General features: G+C 40.6%; 1 protein-coding gene across 1 annotated transcript in view; it reads right to left on the bottom strand.

The window, feature by feature from the left end:
- Window positions 1-10,681: 10,681 nt before the first annotated feature.
- The window catches only part of igdcc3 (immunoglobulin superfamily, DCC subclass, member 3), a 51,957-nt gene continuing 37,150 nt past the window's right edge, over window positions 10,682-25,488 (bottom strand). The window contains exons 7-14 of the mRNA XM_010774797.1: window positions 22,688-22,853; window positions 14,741-14,988; window positions 13,404-13,568; window positions 12,967-13,155; window positions 12,536-12,640; window positions 12,255-12,390; window positions 11,892-12,102; window positions 10,682-10,949 (exon numbers count right to left, since the gene is read on the bottom strand). Of these exons, the coding sequence (XP_010773099.1) occupies window positions 10,830-10,949; window positions 11,892-12,102; window positions 12,255-12,390; window positions 12,536-12,640; window positions 12,967-13,155; window positions 13,404-13,568; window positions 14,741-14,988; window positions 22,688-22,853 (1,340 nt within the window). The 3' untranslated portion in view covers window positions 10,682-10,829. The remainder of the gene's footprint in view (window positions 10,950-11,891; window positions 12,103-12,254; window positions 12,391-12,535; window positions 12,641-12,966; window positions 13,156-13,403; window positions 13,569-14,740; window positions 14,989-22,687; window positions 22,854-25,488) is intronic.

Here is a 25,488-nt window from a genome sequence, read left to right on the forward strand (position 1 = left end):
AAGTCAGTATGTTTTCCTTTTTGTAAGCACACACCATATTTCCCTCCCTCTCTGGTTTACATTCTCACACCTTTTTCCGTTCATTCGTACCTCCACCATCCTTCGATCCTCCCTCTCCTCGAAGCCACCCCACATCTCCATCCCTTGCTCCCTTTGTCCCACCCTCCCTCTTTTCTTTGTCCTGCTCCACACATCACTGCCTCCGTGCGCACAGGGGATGCGATATCTCTGCCACTCCCCCTCCCCCACACTATACCCTCCTCCCACCTTTTTTTCTTGAGGGCGCGTGGGTGCGTTGTAGATGTTAACCGTGAGTGGTCGCAAGTATGTGCGTGCATGTGTGTTTAAGTGACAAATGAAGAGGAACTTGATGGTTAGATGGGGAGGAGGGGGGGGGTGCTCTGTCAAAGATGATAACTGCATATCTCTGCATGTGAGCCCTACACACCCTGCCATTGAAAAGGCCACCCAATGTATCTCTCAAATACATATAAATGTGCTATAAGCATCTATACAGCCTGCATGGTCGGCTCCTGCAGAACCATTCCCCCGGCACCCATTGCAATCACATCAGCCCTCCTTTTCTCAGAAACAGCCACTCCATTAATGCTTTCAGTGCCACGTCTCCTGTGGCCTCAGCATGTTAATGCCCACATTCTCCATCAGTCACCCTCCACCACATGACACTCCATCTTAAACCGGAGCCACAGGCAACAGCACAGGGAAGAGAGAAGTGGCAGAAATTATAGTCTATTTTTCAAACCACGCAGGCCTTCACACAAACGCACCCAGAAGAACACAGTCACTGCACAGTATTACATAACAGGCTATTATTCAGCTAAGCTATTAAGTTAAGTAGTCTATTTGCCAATTTTACATCAAACATCTTGTTAAATATGGGCTGCATCCTTATTTTGTATACATTCTTTTCAACCCTATTTTTACAAACATAAAGTGAGTTAGTGGAGAGAAAAAAAGAGAGAAAAAAGAGAATGGATAATTGGACTTAAGTTTCCCAAGTGACCAGAACCATGACTCCAAAGGAAAATGTGTCTGGACCAATAAGAAACTGTTTGCTAACACATTTGTGATATCAATATCAAATAAGGGGTCATATGTCAAAATGTTAAGAACCTGAAGTGAGAAGTGAGTCAATATCAATTAATCGTTGTTCACACTTGACGCGCAACACCTGAGGTGGTAAAGACCAGAGCATTTTAATTAAACAGATCCCTAAGTGACTAAAATGACATCTGTTCTGACCACTCGGGAGCAAACACACCATGAGTGGAAACTCTGCAAGTGAAGAGAGGATAGGTGCCTAGTGTATATGTTTTAGCAAAACAACTTGAGTTTGAGTCAGGTTGTTTTAAAGAGAAGACTAAAGAAAACAGATGTTATATGAACAGCAACAGCTAAAACAAATTCAGACCATTAACCACATTTTAAACAATTTGACGCAATGAAAAGGATTATACTTAAAGATGACTTTGAAATGTTTACTCATAAGTAAGTTATTTGACATTGTGGTAATACTATGTAAAGCCTGCCCATAATATATCTAATTGTTTGTTGAAACCACACACACACACACACACACGCACACGCACACGCACACGCACGCACGCACGCACGCACGCACACACACACACGCACACACAGAGGACCGCACTTAAAAAAGAAACAGGAGCTGACAAGATGGTTCTGATTATTTGCGACGTGAGAGGAGGGATGTCACCTGGGAAGTGTGTTACGGCTGGGAAATCTGGAAACAGTAAAAAAAAAAAGAGGGGAAAAAAACATGGAACATCAGAGGTAGGTGGCCGGGTATGAGAGTTTGCTGGTGTGACCTCTGGCCTCCCTCCCTCTTGGCTGCTCCCTTTGAGCTGCTAAAAGGCGTGCGGTGTGAGAAGCCAGAAGACAGCTGCACCCCCCCTCTCCTCCTCTGGGCCCTCTCTGGGAAACTGAGGTCCCCTTTCCCAACTCACTTTAAAAGCTGTGGGGTCAGGAGGAGCCGGGGCCCAGTTGAGGTGGTCCAGCCGGGGATAGAGTTTCACTGCTTTACACGGCCAGTCTGGACTGTTTTGTGTGTGTGTGTGTGTGTGTGTGTGTGTGTGTGTGTGTGTGTGTGTGTGTGTGTGTGTGTGTGTGTGTGTTGGTAAAAAGGGGAAATAAATGGGATGCTGTTGTCTCTGTATTTAAACTACAAATAAAGAAGAAACTTACTGTAATAATCACAATCACCTTCACTCTGCCACATTATCCAGTGCAGAAAACATGTATTTACACATGGATGCCATGTTGCACAGGATGCTACAGTTCCTGAAGTATGTGCAAAAAATATAGTGAATCAGTGATATTACGGAAAGTACAAAATAATTTGTAGTTTTACTTGCTATCATAACTTTACAGAAGCACTGTCCTGAACACAAACTGAGAGTGTGTGTCTTGGGAATTGCACAGATGCTAATGTTTCATAGCTTTGCCAGTGTTTATTGATTACTATAAGAGAACACTCTGCAGGGTAAATGCACTGAGATCTGTGATCTGTGAATTTGCCCGCATCTGCAAAGTGAGATATTCAAGATAGTATACAGTATTTAAGACATATTGTGCAAACCACTGAATTAGACTGCAAGTACAATAGGTCAAAGGACTAAAGGAAACTGGGAAATCAGTGAGTAAACTGGATGGATGATTGATGGTTTGGCCAATAATTTAACCAAGATCAAGAGCAATCTCGATGGGAAGTTCTTTAAGTGCTCAGAAAAATGAAAGTTTCAACATCTGTGTAACATCTGAGGGCCACTGTGTGATATGATCCAACGCTGCAGAACAACTACTCAATGGACCTTGAAGTGAGATTGTTTTGTTTGATAATTGTACCATTAACCTTCATTTCCTCTTCTGAATTAGTTGGGCTTGTTTAAAACTCATCTGACAGTTTTTTTTCCTGCACCGCTGGACTTGTTTATAATTATTATTGCTGTATTCCCAGTTCATCAACGATGGTAAGGTAAGGATAACCAACACTATAAAAACAAACTGGAATTGTCTTTGGATTGAAAGCAGAGACCAGAAAGAGGAGGTTGATCTATGTCTGACTTCCCCTTTGTCTCCAAGTTCAATCACGCATTGGGATTCACAGTGATTAGAGGTCCGGCACCAACCTTTATCGACCGGGAGCTCTGGGCCTCATGCTCAATACTCTTTGTCTGTCCAGCAGGCCATGAGTTAATGTGCTGAACAGTACAGCAGGAAGGTAAAGTAGGGAGACTGCACCAGATTGATCTGCTGCTTCTCAGAGGACCACAGGAAGCAAGCAAACACATCTGTGCTGTACATTACGCTTCTTTATCCACCAAGCTCAAGTCTTAGGCACACACACACACACACACACACACACACACACACACACACACACACACACACACACACACACACACACACACACACACACACACACACACACACAAATAAAGACAATCTCTGGACTTTTTATTTCTAGAGCTAGTTTATTATCACTGTTATTGTTTTTTATTCAGTTTTGCACAATGAACCCTTAAACAATACACACCACTAAACATTTTCTATGTTTTTACACACATACATACATACACACATACAGTACACACTTTGTATGTGGATATGTATACAGAGTTAAACTTCAACACCTTGGTCTAGAGAGTGTAGAAACATACATTTGTGGATACATACAGAAGTGATCCCTGACAATGCTCTGAGAACGCTTTTTAAATCATCTCGTATTGACCTGAATTAAACTGTGGGAGAAACAGTAAGACAGACAGAGGCAGTGACCTCTGCAGACAGACAGACAGATGTGTGATCATAGGCTGGCTTTACAGATCTATGCTCCTTTGTTCCAACTGGTCGATCTGTTAATTGAACGCAGGCAACACAATGGATGAGGCTTGTTTTGTGACATAAACAAGTAGTTTACACAGCTGGTATATGCATATGGTTTTTGGTTTCAGGCTGGCACCACATTTGAACCCTGTAGGAATTTAAAAATAATGATAAACTGCATAGACACAAAAATATTTAGTTGTATCGTTAAAAGAAACTGAAGCTAGAATAAAACGTCTGACAGCGTTTGCCTTCTCTTGCCCTTTGTTGCTGTCACATGTTCTACTGCAGGTGAAGACAACAATTATTTCTGTGAATGCATATACATAAAAGACTGATTGAAAAAAGCCATACATTTTTTTATACATACATAACTAGTTTTGTGTGTGATAAGATTCATGTCCTATATCATCTCAACCAGGACAGCTTATATACTGTTAATATATCAATCTATCCAGAAGAGATGGTGAACATAAATAACAGCCATGCTTTCATTGGTCATGTCCTGGTTGACAATGCCAATAAAGTTAAAAACTGGTGGTATCTGTGCACCAATCAGGATTGATCTAATCTTTAACAATATAAACAATTAAATATAGTTCACCCCAGTTCATCTATTTTATGCATATGAGTACAATTCTGGATACAAACCAGCAACATTGGGCAAGAGCAGGTCAGATATTCTTACGCCTACTAGGTTAAATATGGCAACAAGATATTGGCATCATTTTATCTTTAGACTAAATAAAACTATTTTGCCTGCAGTGCTGCAGGATCAAAGCTTAGACTGAGAATCACAAACGTGAATGTGGTGCTTTTGATTTTACAATGCATGTCTCTGAAAGCTTAAACAAAGATGTTTTTTACTGACAAGCTGTTATTCACCTTCATGTTTGACGCTAACCTCAAAGGGAAGGTTTTGGGGGGTGGGGGGGGGCGGTCTATCACCTGCATGCACAGTAGATCTGACCCAGGAGCTTTGTTCTTATTTCTGTGGCCAAATTAGGGATCACCCAGCGGCTTTAGAGAGTGTTGACAACATCAATACAGAACAGACATTGTCCTTAAGCAAAGAGGGTTTGCAAAGGAAAATCAAAACAGCTTGTCAGTTTAAAAGGTAACAGGACTGACAGGATATCACCCCGAGTCACTCGTGAGGATGACTGGTGGAAACAGGATGAAGATGAGGTGATAATCAGACATCAGCGAGAGCAAGACAGATTTATCAACGGAAAAAAGGTCACTCAACCTATTTTCATCAATACACACCATCAAAACAGATTGACCGACAGTGACCATCAATAGCACCATATTGAGCTCACAACATTATTTGTCTAAATATCACAGTGCTACCATCACAAGTCCAATAATGCTAACCAACACTTTTCATTTCAGCTTAAATAACACTTTAGCTTTTAATTTCTCATGCAGATCTACTTTAGGGTTCTCTCTGCCTACTACCTTTAAACACATTGGATTCAATCTGCTTTCTTGACAGAGGTATATAAAATATAATACTGATCTCAAACATTAAAGTACATTTACATTAAATCAACATTTGACAAGAGTATAAATAACTTCCAAATCTTTAAACCTAGCATTATTTGACATGTACAGTCATCGGGGTCTCAGAGCAGAACGACATAGAGATAAATGCATCGGAAATGTAATCAATTCACAATCATATCGGGTGATCATTTGGTGCCACAATGATCAATACCATATCGGATAAAGGTAATGTATTTCAAGCAGAGGCTTTGGACTTTCAGAGAAACCAAAGAGAAAATATTTCAGGTTACCCAAAACATACTTGCCCCTGGGATCAACCATTAACAGCATTGTATTTTTACATCCATGACAGACATTATACAGAGACAATGTCAGTCTAACCAGTCGAATATGGTCATTCTGATCTGGTTACCTGGGTTCAGTAAATGCATAAGACAGAGAATTGCACAGACATGTATAGTCAACACAGTTAGAGACATACTGTATACTGGCAATGCAAAACAAATCCTGCACATGCCCAGCCCAGGATGCCTTTTTTGTGAGAACCTGAGAAGAAGTATGAATAAAATGCAGCTGCAATTAATATTTTTTTTAATGTTGTTTAATACTTATGTAATACCTTTATATATTTCAGTAAACTATTGTCTCAGTTAACAGTTAAAACATTAGTCTAAAATTTATTTGCTTGAAGCTCAAGATAAATTATTTAATACTTTTTGTCTAAAACCCAAAAATATTCAGTCTACCATCATTTAGTGCTTGAGAAATGTGTTAAATGGTCAATCAATTGTTATGCCGATTTATTTATAGATGTATTGAGTGAATAGTTACAGCATTAGAATGAATATCAACACTAAAGAGAGAACTACAGAAGGTTTTTAGTCATTTAGGTTTTACGCAGCAAGAAGCATTACCACAGAAGACGATCACTTCTAGGGTAATCCAGGCAGACTTTTGGATGATTTATAGGCTTTTACACCAATCTTCGACTGAGATCTAAAGAAAAACTGAAGTGTCCTTGTGAATGTGATTTCCCTGAAGTTGTCACATATTATATATTCGCAGAAGTTGTTACTTTGTGTTTATGTCTAATCCCTACATCCACGTTTTTAATCACACTCTGGGAAACTAAGGTGGCATTTGAACTATTTTCTGATACATTGTCCCTATCTGTTTCTAGCACAGCAGCCAAAAAGAGGACACATGTTTATCCTGCCAACTATTTATTTTATTTATGTAAAATGACCAACAAAAAAGGCATCCCTTAACTGGGCATTAGCAGAATTTAAAGAGGGAAATGAAGTAAAGTCCAGAAGGCCAAGTGCGGCCCGCTAAGGATCAGAGAGTCCCTGAGCATACACTCTCCCTGTCCAAAGTTCAGGATTCCTTAATAGAGAAACAGAGGCTGGCTTACTGACAGGAGCTTAGTTTGGTGATATAGCACTTCCCAAGGCTGCAAAATATACAAGACAAAGGCCCTTTTATCTCAGTGTCAGCGAAGGAATCATGTTCCTTCTGCTGATGGAGTTACAGAAGCCAGTCAGTCTCCGGTAAATCACACAAGTTCTAATATTAAACAGTAAAATGACAACCTGACCTATCAAAGTCTTATCACGTAAACATGATCGTCACTGCACCACATCCGCAGTGAATCAGGTTAAACAGTATGGCACTAAAATCTGTCACATCCACGGGTGAGATGTGGGCAATTTCCTGCAGGATATTAACCCTAAATTACACCGAGGGACAGAGGAAGGAAGGAAGGAAGGAAGGAAGAGAGAAAAGCACACCACTTGTTTCCCCAGTGAAATTACTCTCAACAGTAAATACACTGATTAAGGCTGCAGCAGCCCTGGAGATTAAATATCACGTTGGTAGGTATACAAATATACAAGCAGGAGACATTTAGGCTCAAGCATTTGTTTCTGCTATTTTGACAAGTACCACTATTGTTTTTCCAACACTTGTAACATAATATTAACACCAGAGCGTACAATTAAATACAATAAATGAATGCAGGGAAAACATCTGCAAACAAATAAGCATAGACAAAGAAATTCATAAGGCATAACATTACAGTACCGAAGGTGATCACTACAACAGAAACTGTGTCTAATGCAAGTTTGCAAAAATACACGAGGGTGGCAGGTGATCCTCTGTGGGGACAGAAACAACTCTCAAGGTGAATGTCAATTATTAATTTTCCAATTTCCTAAATTTTCATTGCTCATTATGCTTCATTTACTTAACAGCTTCAATATCGGTAAAACTGTAAAACCACCAAATGCTAGCCTTGCTGCTTCTCAGTAGCCTATAGCAGAGAGTTGTTATTTTTGCAAACGCAACGTGGGGAAAGCTGGCAGACAAATAGCTACCAAGTGAGCTGACCAACCTACACCAAACAACATTTCTTGGATTAAACACCACAAATGTAGATAAAGGTGTAGTTGCCTTTGCAAAGTGCAACTCAATGTTAGCTTTTCACTGAAGTGAGGCAACAGAACAATTTAGGTCAACACTGCAAACATTAAAACAAATGACTAATTTGTCAAATTTGTATACTTCTGTGCTTGTTTTTGCTAAGTGGAAAATGTTGCACCTGTCAGAAATTCCCAATATTTTTACCGTAAATGTAGCATGGTTTAGGTAATAACCAATTCACCTGAGGTTAAGGAGCAAGTACGGAATGAATTAATTTGAGTTGTAAGTGTTGGAGTTGTAAGTGCCACCCGCTCTATGTTTTCCAGTTTACTTATTCAGTGATCAACTTTTTACAGAGAATATATAGTCAAACAGCTTGAAGGCTTGTGATATGAAAAGAAAAAATTAACCAAATTACACATTCACATCCTCATGAAAGTAAGCATAAAATTGAATAATAGTAAGTGCACGAGATAAAAGTCCTGAAAAAGTTCTCCCTCCTTTTGTGTTTGTGTACTGTTTACCCTTTTCCTGTCTGACCAGCATGTGGCGACCATTGCAATATATATATATGTACATTTTTATATACGTATGTGTGTATTCTTCTAATCCTTTGTTCATACTCTGTGTCTTTCCTTCATTAAGACCTAAGAGAAAGGCCAAAAACAGGGTTGAGGTAGGTAACCATGATGCATCAGAGCAAGTCCTGTACAGTATGTGACGACACAGAGAAACAGAGAGCCGGGAAAGGAGCCCTGTGATTGGAGAGTCACCCTCACCCTGCTCTACACTACATCTGTAATCGTCAACATCCAGCGATATTATAAACATGGTATTCCTGAAGCACTTAAACCAGTCAGTGTTGACAGGAGGGAGGAGGCTGAGCAGCAGTTGTGTTTTTTGAGGAAGAAAGTATCAATAGTCAAGCATGACCAGCAACTGTCATGTCTGAAAGGCTACTACTTTGTTTAAAAAAGGAGGCAGATAATGTGACATGAAAATAACATCACTATAATAAGAGCACTGCAGCAAAAAATATCCAGAATGAGGTTAGACATACATTGCATCCCATTCAAATCAAAGGAACAGTTTTGGGAAACACGCTTACTTGTTTGTTTTGATCAGGTAAGAGAAGACCAATACACCTCTCACATCTGTCCGTTAAATATGTTATGATTAGTTTGAGTTACTGCTCACAGTCAATAGATAATCCAGCACATAATCCCCCCTAATAGGTAAATTCATTGAGCTTTATATATACAGATAAAGAAAATGTGTGTATTTCCCAACATCTAAGTATGAAGCTGGAGCTGGGAGGGAATTAAGTTAGCTAAGCATAACGACTTGAATGACGGGAAACAGCCAACCTTGCTGTCTAACCAAATCTGCAAACTAGAACTTCTAAAGCTCACTAATACCTTAGTTATTTCTCATTTATTGTATTTGTGCTCAAACAATAATTTAAATATTTAAATGTGATTTTAGGGGCGAAAATGTGCTGCACTGTACATGCTAAGCTGGTGCTAAGCTAGGCTAATCGTCTAGCAGCCGTAGCTTCTTGGATAAAACATGAGTGGTATCATGCGACTGTCAGCAATAAGCGTATTTACCAGAACAATTTATTTAAGTCAGTATACACCAACAACTGTGATTTGGTAAGATTTGTGCTTAAAATCTTCTTGTTATACAAAAATCATATAGCCTACCTATGAAAACATTCATTCCAAAAAAAAAGAAAATCTGCATACAAACTCACACAAATAGACACAATTCAATCAGCGCCATTTCAACACACATGTATGATGTCTGCATATGACATAATTTTGCCTGTTGTCCAATTGAACATGATGTAATATGACTCGTTGAGCAGTAAAGAACCCTGGAAAGATCATTAGCAATGCAGTGTATCTCTAATGCTCTTCTCATTTATAAAAAAAAAAAAAAAGCTTAAAATGGAACAACATTATTCATACCTAACGTACTGTAATTCATACAACAGTGTTATCAGTCTGTCAACTTGCATGAGGTACTGACATTGTATCTACAAACACCATATTCATCAACAGAGGGAAACCAGGATTTCACAGAGGGGAGAGAAAAGAGGGTTTTTCATTATGCAATAAACAGACAAACAACAACAGCGACAACATTAACATTGTTATCTTGAGGTAGAACATTAACTTCAGCATTTGGAAGTGCTTTATGTTGATACTCGTTTTTTGTTCGTTTTGCTTCAACAAGCAGGAGAAGAGAGACGATCCTTGACATCTGAGGTAGTGCGGCACCTGATCTTGTAATTTTTGAACCAATCAGTTCCTCCGCATGTAACGTAATTGTGAGCACAGGGGAAGGTCATGTCCCGAAAAGCTTCCCGCAACACATTCATTCCGGCTGAGGTAGGTTTTTGTTGAATCGTAAGGTTCACACAGTCAAGTCTAGAGCCTGTATGAAGGCCAAGACCTCATTTAAAATGTTGATATCACTGAAACAATGTCCTGAGACAGAATACATCGAGTCCCTGGACGAAGGCTGAGGTCTTCTGTGAGCGATAAGGTGGAATCATTGGTAGTGTGAGCAGGCAGCAGGAGTCTTTGACATCCACAGAAAAGTAGAGATAAGACCAATAACTTATAACCACTTTGACATATAGGTGATAAAGATATATATGTATATATATATTTATAAAACTTAAAAATTAAATCATCATTGTATAACAAGGACATTCTGGGGCCTCTATTCTGTGTGCTACCCAACACCAGAAAATTAATAAAAGACCAAATTGTAAAAAATAAAGAGTGTTTGACTGGCCTGTCTGGCTAGAAAGAGCCAACCCCCAGAAGAGGGCTCAGGCAGAAAACACTCTGATATACTGTCCTAGATCCTCTAGAAATTCTTAACTTACTAATAAAAAACATCTTTGCACAAAAGGAAAAACTACTTTGAAAGGAAACACTTGTCAACCTGAGTGAGAGAAGAGTCTAAGTGGACACTGTGGACAGTGTCGTGTGAGGGGCCTTTCGTCCTGATCAGCCCTAGTCCTGCCGACCCACTCCGGCTGCAGGACGCTCCTGGAACTGCGTCTCTCGCTCCAGCCCAAACTCGTCCAGCGGTATCGTAGACAGCTGGGTGTCATTCAGCACGTAGGAGTCAGACTGAAACACATGCATTATAAATAGAGTTAGATAGAGAGCACATAGTAGAGAAAGACAGGAAACATGGCAGGTTCCCAGCCACCACGATGCCTGTGGGCTTTTGTTTATCCTCATTATTCCTAACCTCGACTTCGTTTTTGAGTGCTTTCATCACACAATAAGGTTGGTATAAAACACTGTAGCTTTAGCCTACGCCGAATGTTCTTCCTAAGGTTTTGCCTAAATGTAGTAATACAATAAGTAGTGAGTGTTAGAACCTGCAGTTATTCTAAACCAAAGAAACACAATGCTTTAGGTCATATTTCCGTTTTAGGAAAAGATTGAAACATTTCGGAGAGGTAAAAAAAACATATACTGTTGTTTGTTTCTGCTCAAAAGGTGGTACACATTTTAAAGCCTGGATTAAAGCCATTAAACATAATGTTCAGCCTCTCACACATATTGCTAAATAGGATTTTCTGATCAAGATAAATAAGTATATGGAGCGGTTTAACATGCCTTCTTGGAAATAAATCGGGCATGACTGAGAATAAAAGTACAACAGATTTAAAGATTACAAATTCTACACTTTATTACATTTTTTGCAGCTCCAGGCAAGGCTTTCAGAAACACTACATTTAACAAAGTAACTTCTGAGATATTAGAATGTGGCGATAATGCCAAGAACACAAGAGATACAAAGATTATACTTAATCGTGCTTTTAAAACAAGCTTTCAAGTTAAAGTAAAAGTGGATGTTCCTGTGAGGTTGTTAATAATCTCTGAACAGGAAAACCGTGACTGTGCACAGTTAAAGCACGTGCAGCATGTCAAACTTTAACCAGGAAATGAGGCTGTAAGCTGTGCTGGATGTTAACATTGGACATCTTTGGTTATATTATCATGTCACATTTAAAACCGAATGGCTTTCAGTTTATATCATTTCTCGTGACCAGGACTCACCATGCATGCATCTTGTGTGGTGGGCTGAGTGAAAAGTCTCTCAAGCTCGTTGCTGTCGGCCACTTTCTTCCCAGCTGTGCTGCCATTGACCTCCATCTCTCTCCTGGCACCCCCGTTGAGCCCAGAGGCCCTCTGGGAGGAGGAGGAGGACTCCAGCACAGCGCTGTGCCCCGCCTGGGGGGTGGCCTGAACCGCCTTACACATCATTAACCTGGGGATTACATGAACACACACACATGAAACTCAGCTACACACACACATGATAGGCAGACATTAACCTGGAACATCCATTATTGGAGTTGAAGTTATTGAAGTTATTTAAGTTGCTACTATTGTTGGTTTACACATGATGTTTGTACTGACCTGCCGCGGTAGCTGAAGACGAGGAAAAGCACACAGAAGATGATGCAGGTGACTCCGATGTGTATGCCGATTATGATGCCTGTGGTGGATGTTTTGCTCTGTTCATCTTTCACACAGTCACATGGGGCATCCAACACTGAGGAGACACAGCACACCTCACAGTCAAACATTCATTAAAGTTTGTGTAAACAAAGCTAAGTCAGGAAGGAGCAATACAATCGGATGACCTGGGTGTGATGTGGGACAGTGTGTAAATACATAAAGATGTGTCAGACAATTACCGGATTTCTCCAACGCCTCTCGAAGAGAAACAAATCGGATGGTGGCGTTGCCATCTCCGTGTTGGTTGTATGCGAACAGCTTTATCTCATAGACCAGAGAAGGATCTGCACAAAAACAAAAGACGGAAAGAGATGTTCAGATATGTCTTTTAAGCCACGGTAAATCAATAATTAAGTCAACTAAACCTAAAAGATTTATTAAATTGTAACACTTTCACTCATTTTCTTTGTTGAAATTCACAAATAACTTGTTTGTGCTTTGATTCATACTTTAACCTTCAGCACAGCTCCACATAGAGATTATGAGCTGCTTGTTTATGCACCCAGATCACAATTTTCAAATAAGGTTTCTTAATGAAGATAACAATACGATTTAAAGATAGAGATCAGTCGGTTGATAAAGCTAAATCCTAACGAGCTACACATCTCACCCAGCTGAGTGATGTTGTACTGTGTGACGTTGCGAGGGAATAGGATGGGGCCGGTGAACATCGGAGTGTGGGCTCTTCTGTAGTACAGTCTGAAGCCCTGTTGTTGGCCCATCTTGGAGGAAGGTTCCCACGTTGCCTGTATAACACTGCTGTTCGTCACCTTGGTGAAGAGAGAAGGGGACGCTGGCACTGCAACACAACACAGACCCTTAATGAAAATTCTGCAACAATATGATAGTCAAAGTTTATATTTTGTGGTTTGAATAGTGACTACTCGTGTTTAGTAAGATTTACAGTTAAGTGATGACTACTAGCTCAAAATCTTTCATTTTTCCCACTCTCAACAAGCAGTTCAAATCTATATTGCAAACCTCCAAGCATGTTTATTATTGGTGATAGATATGCTGTGTGTTTGTGTTCTTCTTTCTCCAGCTCACCCTCCCCGTGAGTGGTCTCCGTGACACTGTCCGATGGTTTGCTGGCCCCATGGGATGTGTAGGCCTTGACGTAGAAAGAGTAACTGGTGGAGGGCTCCAGGTCTCGGATGATCTGCTGCAGCGTCGCTTTACTGAGGGCCTCCTCATACTCCATCTCCGCAGGGTCTGAAGGAAGAGGATGGGTTGAAAACACATAAATAGGAAAAGAAAGCAGGAGCAGGCGTTAAAGTGGTGGAAATGGGATCAAGAGAGGAAACAATAAATACAATCTGTTTCTGTCATGATTTTATGGTTATTGCCCATTTCACTGGTTTTATCAGAGCAGCTCCGTTAGTTAATAGCTAATCTAGTTTGGCCCTGGGAGCCTGAATGATGATGGTTGGCTGAATTGCAGGGGTGGAGAGAGGAGATTGAGGGGGCAAAAGGGGGAGTTTCAAAGGCTGTGTTAAAGCATTTTATTGCTCTCAATTCAGAGACAACCAACCATAACCACTATCTACATCCAGCCCTCAAACCATTGGGCCATACCATCTTGCAAGGGTAATTACAGCAGATCCTATTGGTTGGCCCCCAGGGCCCTTAATTATCCATCTGATGAAACTATTGAGGAAAACAGCAGCTGGTGCTACGAGACCCTCACCCCACACAAATACACACAAGACACACATACTTGCCCAAAGTTGTAACAAACATACTGCATGTGTGTAAACAGGCATGCACATGTATGTACACACACAGACAGTATCATTCCAATACACTCATAGATCCCAAGGCCAAAATATATGAAGTTTAGTTATTTAATTATCCTCATTATTTCCCAGTATATAGTAGAGGCTAGGAACTCGTACTGTTGCAAAAACACAATTTTGGTAATTTATTAGATTCTATGATTTTACACTGCCACTGTAAGTTGGCATTGGATAGAAGTGTACCCGCACTGGGAGTTTCTTTTATAATTAATTGAGACTGTTTATTGGGCTGTTGGGTTGTTTCTCTCTGGGGTCCTTTTCAGATTTTCTAACAACAAAATGCAACTTGAAACATGAGATCACTTCCTTGTGTGTTCATTTTGACACATTTAATTGATCATAGAAACACCTTACTTAGCGTTAGAGATGAGAGTGACAGTCATTTATTAAAGGGATGCTGGCACCATTTGTAATTTGTGTGTTAGTCCTGCTCGCCAATTGTTTCCCCAGGCCACTCACTGTCAGTGTCAGTAATGTCTATCAACATCACTTCAGTATAATCGTTTCATCAGATCATCATATCTAATGGTGACTTATTTTCATGTAATTTATTGCATATAGCCATTTAGATCTTCATTGCAGCCCTACCTGAAGTCTTGCGGATGTGCAGCACATAACCGATGATGTCCTGCGTGTTTTGCTCCGGCTTTCTCCAGGACACCTGGATTTTGGAGGGGGAGAGGGCCTCGGCCCGCACCTGGGAGGGCACACCGGGCAGTCCGTTGGCCCCGAGCACTGTGAGGCGGGCGCTGGCCTGTGTGGAGCCGGCGCTGTTCTCAGCGATACACTGGTAGATCGCCTCGTCGTCCTGGCTGATACCATAAATCGTCAGAGTGCTGTGAGAGGAGCAGGACAGAAGAGAGGGGACAGGAAGGAATCAAATGGGAAAGAAAAAAGAAAAAGGGGGATGTTTAGTTTCTCTGACATCAATATGAAAGAGAAGATGTTTGAATTTTCAAACCCAAAGAAGTTCATTTTAAAATGATGTTAATAGTTATTTTAAATGAATCTTAATTACATTTTATGATGTTATGTACCAAAGTTGTTACATAACTACAATTGTCAAAATCCCCTTGTGACACTTTTCTTTAAAACTGAATTAATATCTGTTTTTCTGATCAAAAATCGTTTTAATGCGTTTCAACAATGCATAACCAGTGTTTGTCATTTAGAGATTCGAAAGCAACATCTTTGCATACAAATGAGACAGCGGTCTGTACTGTTTGTATGTACAAAGAGAAAAAATAATTACAAAGAACACAAACAATAACAATGATATCTGTTTTTGACTAGTTTTCCTTATTGAGGAAAGTACTTATATCTTCTTCGAGTAGAGCATCACATTTGATTGTATAGTTTTATGTCTTGAGAACTAACGTATGACTTGTCTACAAGAAATAAATTACTCCACTGAATGAATGTACTGTAACTTCACACCTCAGGAAAGGACTGCACAGAGCAAAGAAGATGAATGTGACATTGTGACAGCATGTCAAAAGTATGTATGTGTGTGTGTGTGTGTGTGTGTGTGTGTGTGTGTGTGTGTGTGTGTGTGTGTGTTTGAGTGAGTTACAGAAAGAGCCACACATCACATCACACACTTCAGACAGCAGCAGTGTGCACAGAAGATCCTCACTACTCATGCAGAGGCTAGCGTGCACTTTCAAACTGATTCGTCTTCGACTCGAACTCACAGAGTAGATAAATCTATTTCACTATTTCAAAAAATGTAATCTGCCTATATCAGTGAAACCTTTCATCTGTCCATCCCCACATAATGTACTCACCTCATCACTCATACCTATATACACACATACACATCCTCCCACGCTCAATGCCTTCACTCTATATTCCCTTTCTTCCACCCGACGCTCCTCACGTCGCACATCCACAACTCTGCTCTTTGTCTTTCTACTGTACCACTGCTGCTTCTTCTTCCCTCCCTCCCACCTGGCCTGTCTCCTGTTATAGGAGAAGTATAAGCTGTGTGTGTGTGTGTGTGTGTGTGTGTGTGTGTGTGTGTGTGTGTGTGTGTGTGTGTGTGTGTGTGTGTGTGTGTGTGTGTGTGTGTGTGTGTGTGTGTGCATGTTGGGTAAGTGTTATTAGATGAGAATAAATAATTCCACTCCTCTTATTTGCCCTAAGGCAAAAATAAAACATTTAACATACTATTGAAATGAGACCCTGTGGCGCAAAACAATTCTGCATGCCATTTTCCTATCATGGCCATTCTGTCTGTATTTATCGAGTAAAATGTGCAGGAGAAAATTGAAAACGCGCAAATAATGTATACCTTGGCAATGTTGAAGGGCTTGTATCGTGACTTTATCTATTTTCTCTGCTTTAAAATACCTTGGTTTTGGCATTTTAAGAGATCAGAAGCGCCTTTCAATTGAAAGAAGGAAAACCCTCTGGCTCCTGGCTCTCATGCTGTGCTTTAAGTTGAAACAGTAGGATTGAATGCCGCAGGAGTTCACCACACCCTGCAGCATTCTGCCTAATCCGCCACTTGCAATTTCTAAGAACCTGTTGAACAGATTGTAATCTTTCTTTGACGGACAGGTAGCATAATTGCTGTATTAAATTAAAATGTATTAAGAAATGCCAGGTTGATCCCCGTGAGGGAAAGCATGGCATTTATTGAAAGAACTACATATCAGCCGTGTGCGGTGCATGGGGACTGTGACCGACCACCTTCTGGACCTGTGAAATTGGACATGAAGAAATTGACATTTCAGCTATCGACACACGGCGCTGAAGTCCAACCAGCCTCAGCGTGGTATGTCAGGATGAATTTGTAAGGACGAGGGGGTGCTGTGCCGGGTCAGCAGGCAGGATGGAGAAGAGAATCGTTCCATTTGCTTTTCAAAATTGATGTGCTGGCTGGGATACAATTATTGTACGTCTCTAATCTGGGTCAGAATACGCTGCGAGGTGGAAGAGTTATTATTCTCCCCGCTCTGCCAGGTGGATTCAATCTGGACAATTATCAGGTCAGAGAGGCCCTCTGTGTTTCACCCACTCTGAGCCAATCTCACCTCTGACCCCTGAGGTGGCAGCAGTCGCCAGCCTCAGCTCACTACTCAACCATCACATTTCTGACAGCCTTTCATATCCTCGATGGATGGAGTGTTTGCAGACAGGCAGCCCTGACCAGACGCCGCAAAGAGGCCCCGGAGACACACTGCCCCGATGCCACCGGGCCTGGACGGGCCTCATGGGTGTGTGAGGGGAATGCAGGGAAATTTCACAAGACGTTGCGTATTTCAGAAAGTTCAGTAGCGGCCGGCATGTGTGCTCACTCACATGCAAGAACACACAGACACATGTATACATGAATTGCCAAATATACACAGTCTGATCCTGCTGACGTTTAGCTTATGAAATACCACACCTGATGTCCAAACTTCCTTTCCAAATTCCAAAACGATAAAAGCTTTAGTGGTTTCAACGTTTAGAGTATCCGAAAATAAGTATACAGTATGAGTAAGAGACAGAGAAGTAATTTGGAGATATACTGTATATTTTAACTTTTATAAATTAGATTGTTCACATATCCCTTATAAATGATTTAAGATGTGGGATCAATAGGGTTTTTTGTTGTTTTTAATGTTTTACTAAGATAAGAAATATTCTGTGTTTTGGTTTCACCTTTGCATCATATTTGGGGGTGAACCAATACTTTGTTTTTTTTAGAGACTCTAGAAATAACTTGGCAAAGGAGAATAGCGTCAAACCTGACAGACCTGATGGATGCTCGATGTTTAGAATAATTTGTTTTAGGCTGCATTGCAATTTTGTTGATTAAGATAAAAGAAAAACCTGGGGTACTGTAAGTCAAGGACTACGAGATGCAGTTAATGAAAATAAGTTAGAACTGCAAAGAAAAATACTTCTTATAAGTTAAGTTCTTTGTCTGGACAACGGTTTTCTTCTACAGGTGAAAGAAGAGAATAAGATAAAAACAGTTTCTCTTTCAAACATCCTCAGTAAAGGAGAGGACAATACCACACAAGGTTCAAGGGACTCTTTAAATCTCTCTTATAATGATTTTTTAGAAGAGCTTTTAAATAAATAGTTTTGCCCCGAATTGTACAATACATTAATATTCAACAGTAGAGCAAGGCCACCAAAGATCCCTACAAGGCGTGAGAAAAAAAACGAAGGATGGGAAGTCTGAGTGAGACAGAAGAAGAGGTCTGGGAAGTATATGGCCTGAATTTGGGCTCTTTGCTTGTCTTACATGATCTCCAGAGCCAAGCTGTCCTATCCTGACAGGTTGACACCATCATTTACTCATCAGTTCAAGGTCACTTCACAGATTGATGGATAAGGCCGTGGGCCAGGGGAGTGGCTGACAGAGGGGCCTTGGGCCTGTTGTTTGGCTGTGTTTACTCTCCGTTGTCTCTGAGCAGCACCCCATCAAAAGCCAGCGAGGCCATTGTGGATTCAGCAAGAGGGAGAGGGGGAGAAAACTAAGGGGACAAAGAGAGAACAGGAGGAAGAGGTGGGAAAGGGGGAGGGGAGGAACGATGAGCTGTCTCTGGCCTGAGAGGAGGGAAGGGCCCAGGGATATGACTGATTACAGGCGGGGTTAGAGTTCAAGGCCAATGCCCAGGCCCCAGCTCTCTGTAATGGGGGCAGGAAAGGGGGATGTGGGGCACAGAGAGGGGCCGCAAACAAGAAAGGCAGGTCTGGGTAAAAGAAAGAGAAGAAAAAGTGAAAAAAAGAAAGCCCTTTGAAAGGATTCTGCAACGAAATGTCCAGGTTTGTGTGCAGCCTGTTCCTTCAGATGTTGGCCATTAATTATAAAACACACCACGATGCTCACACACACTTGAAGCATGTTCTTTCCCTTACTATACAACTTAAACTCTCTCCACACCAGTGTCAAAAAGGATCCTATGTATTCTAAATTATTTACAGAAAGAAAGTAAACTGATCAAATGTTTATGGGATCTTTCCTTTAAATCTTCATTCACCACAAGAGAGAACTAAATGTTTGTCAATAGTACAGTATCACTTTAAAAAAACAGATTGGATTTCAACCTAACGATTATTTCACTGTGTGATGTGAGATCACAGCTTGTACGTGTTTGATTATAAGTATTAGCGTTAGTGGCTTTATAGGGAGGCAAGTCCTTATAGTACATCATTAGTAACAGCTCTCATCCAGGCTTCTCATAGCTACAATAAGATGTTTCACAGGAGCCTGGCGAACAAGGCCCAATAATGTTCTGTTTACAGAAGCTGCTTATTAGCTTTTCTCTGACATCATTGCATCTTATGCAGCCTTTCCTGTCGCTGAGTCTTCCTTGTTTGTGTAAAGTGTGTAAAGAGTGTAAAGAGTGCGTGCGGAAGAAGCTAGATAGTGCAACACGTTGGTGAATTTTCATGTTTGATTATGCGTGTGCACAAAACGAATGATGGAATGCACCACAGGGCTATTTGTGCACATACAGGGCTCACTTGCTTTTTGATTAATGTGTGTGCATGCATGTGTGTGAATGAAATGTACAATCGATTCCCCATCCTTCCCTTGTCCGATTCGCTTTTGAAGGTCAGCGTCATGAGAGATGGCTTAGGGAGAAACCTTAGTGTACAGTATGTGTGTGTATGTGCTTTTGTGTGTGTGTGTGCGTGCACGCACGCACACACACACACACACACACACACACACACACACACACACACACACACACACACACACACACACACACACACACACACACACACACACACACTAATTAAAATATTTCTGCTAGGTACACTGCACTCACTATATGCAAGCTTCCCGTATCCGATAGAGTATATATATCTATCTATAGATAAGAACAGAATTGTTGTGCCGCCTAGAGCTGTTGAATACAATTTGCATATCATTACTGCTGTTTTGCCTTGGTTCACGAGGTAAATTGTGCCCTATGCCACATAATTTCCCTCCTTTCAGGACCTCCACTGCACTAAAAACACACCACATAGCTTTTTTGGCTTCAAGTTATTTTTTTTAATTTCATATACAGCTTAACTTGAGCGGATGGTTATAGCTCCCAGGGAGAGCATGTAGGCTCCAATGATAAATAAATAATCTAAAAATATTGACATGATTTAATCATGGGGGTTGGTTGTTCGACCCCTTTCTCCTCTAATGTGTGTACTGCACATGAAATGTTAACCATGGAACGCTATTTCACTCAATTATATTCTGGGAGAGGAAACGTTTATATTTAACAATTCTGGTAACTGTTCCCAGGCCACGCTAGGTGTGAACATTATTTCACTGGTAACATATCACATTTGTAACCCTAACCCATAAATCAGTTACTCTATTCAGATCCAATTTATTGAAAACATGTCATATTCTTTTTTTATTCAAAACAGTAAAAATGACACCTGAAGCCTACTGATTTGCAAATGCGAATCTTTGCTGGGATTTACTTTAATCTATTTATAATAAACAAAGAGTAATTTTGTTTGGGGTTGGAGTTTGGGACATTGTGATGTTCAAGTCAACATTTCCCAAACTCTAATTAATAATAAAATAAATCGGCAATTAATCAATGATTAGAATAATTTTTAGTTGCGAATGAACGCAATCCAGGAAATAGTAACATTATCAAAAACAAAATAATAACCCTATAATTTCAGGGTTAACACTCTGGATAGGACTGATATTCACATTAAACTATTAACAAATTATTACGACAATAGAGATAATGATAACGACTCAGACTGATATGTGTTCTTTCTGTTCTCCTCACAGTTCAGCTACACAATACAAAAAGATGCACATCACGCTGCCCTGCTCTCCAAATGGCTGACTGCTTTTCCTGGTCAGTTAGCTGAGTTTATGAGATAATTAGCTAATGGTAGATCTCAAGCTGAGACCTGCCTCCTTAACCAATCACAGAGCAGAGTCTATGATGTATGACATGCACATTATAGCAGGTCTAAAGCATACACTAATGGTGGCAAGTGGAACACGCTGTGATTCTCTCAACCCGCTCTATCTTTCTCCCTCTCTTCTCATTTGCTCTTCCTGCCGACTCATCATTTCTCATCTGACCACCAGTTCATTTTTTCTCCTCTTTTTTTATATGTCTGAGTCCGGCCTTTAATTTATTTCTTCCCCTCTCTTCTTTCCTCCTTTGTTAGTCCTTCGCTCAATCTCTCTGACTAATATGGACTGGTGGAGGCAAGTGGGAGTGGAGCAGTGTGTGTGAGCGATGGAGGTGTCCGCTCCCTTCGCTCACTGCTGCGGAGTGCAAGTATTGATTTTTTTGGGTGCAACTTCAATATATTCACTTCACATCTCTCTTTTATGAATAATAACAAAATGCACGGATGGTTGGCTGCAAGGGTGAACTGGAGAAATGTAACTTTCCACATCCAGGAATGCATAAATGCAGAATTGACTTTAATGGATGGAGTGTCACAGTTTAAAACCACACACCCAGAAGTAATAGCAACAGGCTGGACACTCAAGTGCTTGAAACCATGTGAAGGAAAACTATTGATTATGACATCTTATCAGCTATCACTCTGTACAACTCACATGCAGCATCTACAACTGCTGAACAGTAGATCCAATGTGTAATTGCTCCTCTATTATCTCTAAGATAGATCTCTGTCCACCTACAGTACTGTAACCCACTAAATGCAGGTTTTACAGTGTGTGGCACTGGGAATGATAACTAGCAGAGCCTGTCTCGGGGTCCTCCTCCTAACGACATTCCTGGGGAGTGCCATGGGAAAGCCTCCAACATCCAGTCAATACGCTGCTCGCATACAAAGGCACAAATAAATTGAGGTTCATGTCTTGGCAAGCGTGTATTCCAGCAGCTGCCGTGATAGAGGCAACAGTTAAGCAGATACATTGAAAATGTGATGATGCCAATGATCAGCTCAAGGCAGCAGTGATTAATACTGACACCCATGTTACTTCTGCGAGCTCGGTCCAAGTTTGTCGTCAAGGTTGAGAGGAGATCGGTGCTGTGTTAATGACAGCTCGTATTATGTGATGGATTATATCATTGCTCTATTTTCAGATTCAAATAATAATAAGATCACTGAACAACTTTCTAATAAGTCCCCCTTTATAAAGAGGTTAATAAGGCTGCAACACAAGTTGATTATTTATTTCCCATCAATACGACATAAAGAGTCTTAATATACATGTAAAGGGTGACTTTTAAAAAATGGTACCAACATATCTTCAAATAGGAATTATCCATTCTGTTTTAAATATACCTACATGTAGAATATAAATATGAAGAATACATTGGTATATCAGATGTTAGCACTACAAACGTCTTAAAAAACATGATGCCATAAACTTTGCTAAGCAAATTTTATTTTAAATAAAAAAATGTCAATAAAAGCCGAAAAAGAGAAGTTTCACCAAATATAATGCAGAGCTCTAGTTTTGTTTGGTTATTGTTTTCTGAACCCAATGGTCCTTCAGATTGTTCTATCTGAAGGAATTCCTATATGATTACATATACGTAAGAATACAGGGAAAATGTTTGTCCTCACCTGTTGTTGTTCCTGAGTTTGACGTGGCCCCCGGGCTCCAGGATCTGCCCGTTCTTCAGCCAGGTGAGCTGGGGCTCCGGCTCGCCCTGTGCCTGGCAGGTGAAGATAGCGGTGGTGCCGACGGGCCGAGCGATGGACTGGGGTGCTTGAACAAACTTTGCCGGAGCTGAAAGAGGAAGGAGAAAGGGAGACAGATTAATCAGTGCCAGAGAAAGAAAGAGGTTGATCTTAGCAGGTTCCAAACGTTATATCAAGTGGTGTCAGAAGAAGAAAACAAAGCAAGAAAAAACAATATGGTTAATAAGAATAGAAAAGGCAAGAGAAAGCGGGAATGAGAGGAGAAATAGGACAGCCCACCCTGTAGGCAGGCAGCTGTCAATTACAATAAAGAAGCACCGTACTGCATTATACTGTAGGTGTATGATATAAATACCGTTACAATATATAACACAGGGTCAATTAGCAGGATTATATGAGACACCAGATCAATGCAGATACATGGAATTAAAAGAGAGCGAGAAGAGCAGAGAAGTGGAAGAAAGAGAGCAAGACAGTGGGAGACAGCTCTACCCTGTGCTTTAAAACAGCAACACATTTTCATGAAAATAATGTGCTACAGTTCATAGTTTCATCATTTCCTCTCTCATCCTATGCTACAGGCTTCCAGCTATGGTCAATTAGTGGTAATAACTTATTCATATGAAAGGATTCTGGTAGCAGAGAAGGTTCTTTCTTTGAATCACAGAGTAATAACGGTTTTATCCGCTGCAGTTTAATTACTGGTTGGGTGTTTTTATTTGAGCTGACAGACAGAGTCTCTCCTCTGCACTCGTTATTGTCCCAGACATTATCAGTGATTTGATAACCTGAATTATTTATTCCCATATTAACTAAGAAAAATGTTATGGTAATTATAATATCCCAGAGTAATCACTCGAGGGTAGAAAGCTTGAACACTAGGACTATCATATTGTATGATAAAAAACAGACCATTTAAATCATCATTACCTGGTAAGAGCAAATTGTAAAATGTCACCTTTAACAATAAAACTATTTTCAATTATGCTAAGTGACTTTTAATGCTAAGAAAAACCCTGCAAGAATCTCAAATGGCAACAGTTGTTCATAAAGAGCAAAGCTTAAGAGATTATTAGTTTCAAGCCCATTCCTCCAGCATTACATCTTAAAAACAAGTCACACATACACAGGTCATCTTTTGAGTTAGTTTCTTTAACAAAAGTAAGTAGTGCAATTTATTAGGGACTATTTTTCGCAGCGGACTAATACCTTTTTGGTGCACATGTGAGCTATAGATGCTGTGTATATGGGATTGAACGAACATGTTACTAAAAATATATTTTGTGCAAAAACAAAGGTCTATGGCAGAATGTCACATATAAGTCTTAGGCAACAATCAATGTATTGTGAGCTTTGTTCTTTTCAAGGCAAAGCTTTACATCAACAGCAACATTTTGTTACTATTATTGTGTTATGTCACGTTTTGTATGTCTTGTTTTGGGTGTTTTGCTGTTCTCCCTGTCATGTTTTCCTCTTGGTATATTGTCTGGTCCTTTTCCCTGTGTTTTTCCTCCTGTCGTTAGTTTCCCTGGTGTGTCTAATTGTCTGATTGTGTTCACCTGTTGCACTTGTGTTTCTCCTCCCCTGCCCGGCTGTATATTATGGGGTCAGAACAGTCTCATAATACACACATGCACACGGAAGGATTCACACTTGTATTTCATGATCCGCAAAAGGATTCACACTTGTGTTTTTCAATGCACCCACAAATGTGTTCCGTTTCATATACATGTAAATAAAAGCAAACACAGAAAAAAGTTTTACTTATGTATTTTTGATCCACACATATTTGTTTTCCGTTTAAATCCCCTGAACCTGCAAACACAAACCGCTTTCTGTGCATGGATCGCTGTGCATTCGTGTGTGGGTTTTTTGAGACTCCCCTGACGCTCACCCGATTCGTACTTGTAATTTCTTTCATCTATAGCCAATCAGATGTCTCCTCCAGTCTAAGCCAATCACATGAGCGCGCACCCACGAGGGTAGGATTTATTGCGTGCATGACGCTTCATATACGCATTTTGCGCAGTCCGTTCAGCTCGCTAAACAGAGGGCGGAGCTTCAGGTGATCATGCAGAGCTGCGTGTCTCCGTCAGACTCAGCAGCTCATCTGATCTCTCTCTCGGGTCCGGTTACACTTCACTCGCGTTTATGCCCATATCGATCAGATCCAGCTCTCCTGATCGGCCTTTATAGAGAGCACCGATCAAACTATTAAGAGTGAATATCGGCCGATAATGACCGGCGGGGCTCCCCCCGTTGACAGTTCACTGTCTAGCACTGGCTTCGTAGTGCACTGATCGATTAGGCTAAGCTAAACTGTAGCTGCTCCCTCCACACTCACAACTTCATAGAGACATAAATAAAGCAGCTGTATTCGCCCTTCAGGAAACACACATTTAAAACGGTTTTGCCTGCCGTTTTTGTGTACACACAAGCATTCATCAATGGTTCGGAAAGTGGCGCTGTACCTTAATAATATAAAGGCTTGTATTTGCGTGCATTTCCAGTTCGGAAAGTGGCAATGTGTACTGAGAGTGGAGGTGTCCTGAGATTAGCGCCTGCAAGCAGGCTCCATGGACCTGTCAGCTCCGGACATCTCAAAATGCGTACATGAAGCGCTACTTCATGAACGCAAGAAATCTACCCTCGTGGGGGCGCGCTCATGTGATTGGCTTAGAATTGAGGAGACATCTGATTGGCTATAGATAGAAAAAATTACA

This window comes from Notothenia coriiceps, unplaced genomic scaffold (assembly GCF_000735185.1).
Source record: "Notothenia coriiceps isolate Sejong01 unplaced genomic scaffold, NC01 NC01_scaffold00000339, whole genome shotgun sequence".
NCBI classification, from domain to species: domain Eukaryota; kingdom Metazoa; phylum Chordata; class Actinopteri; order Perciformes; family Nototheniidae; genus Notothenia; species Notothenia coriiceps.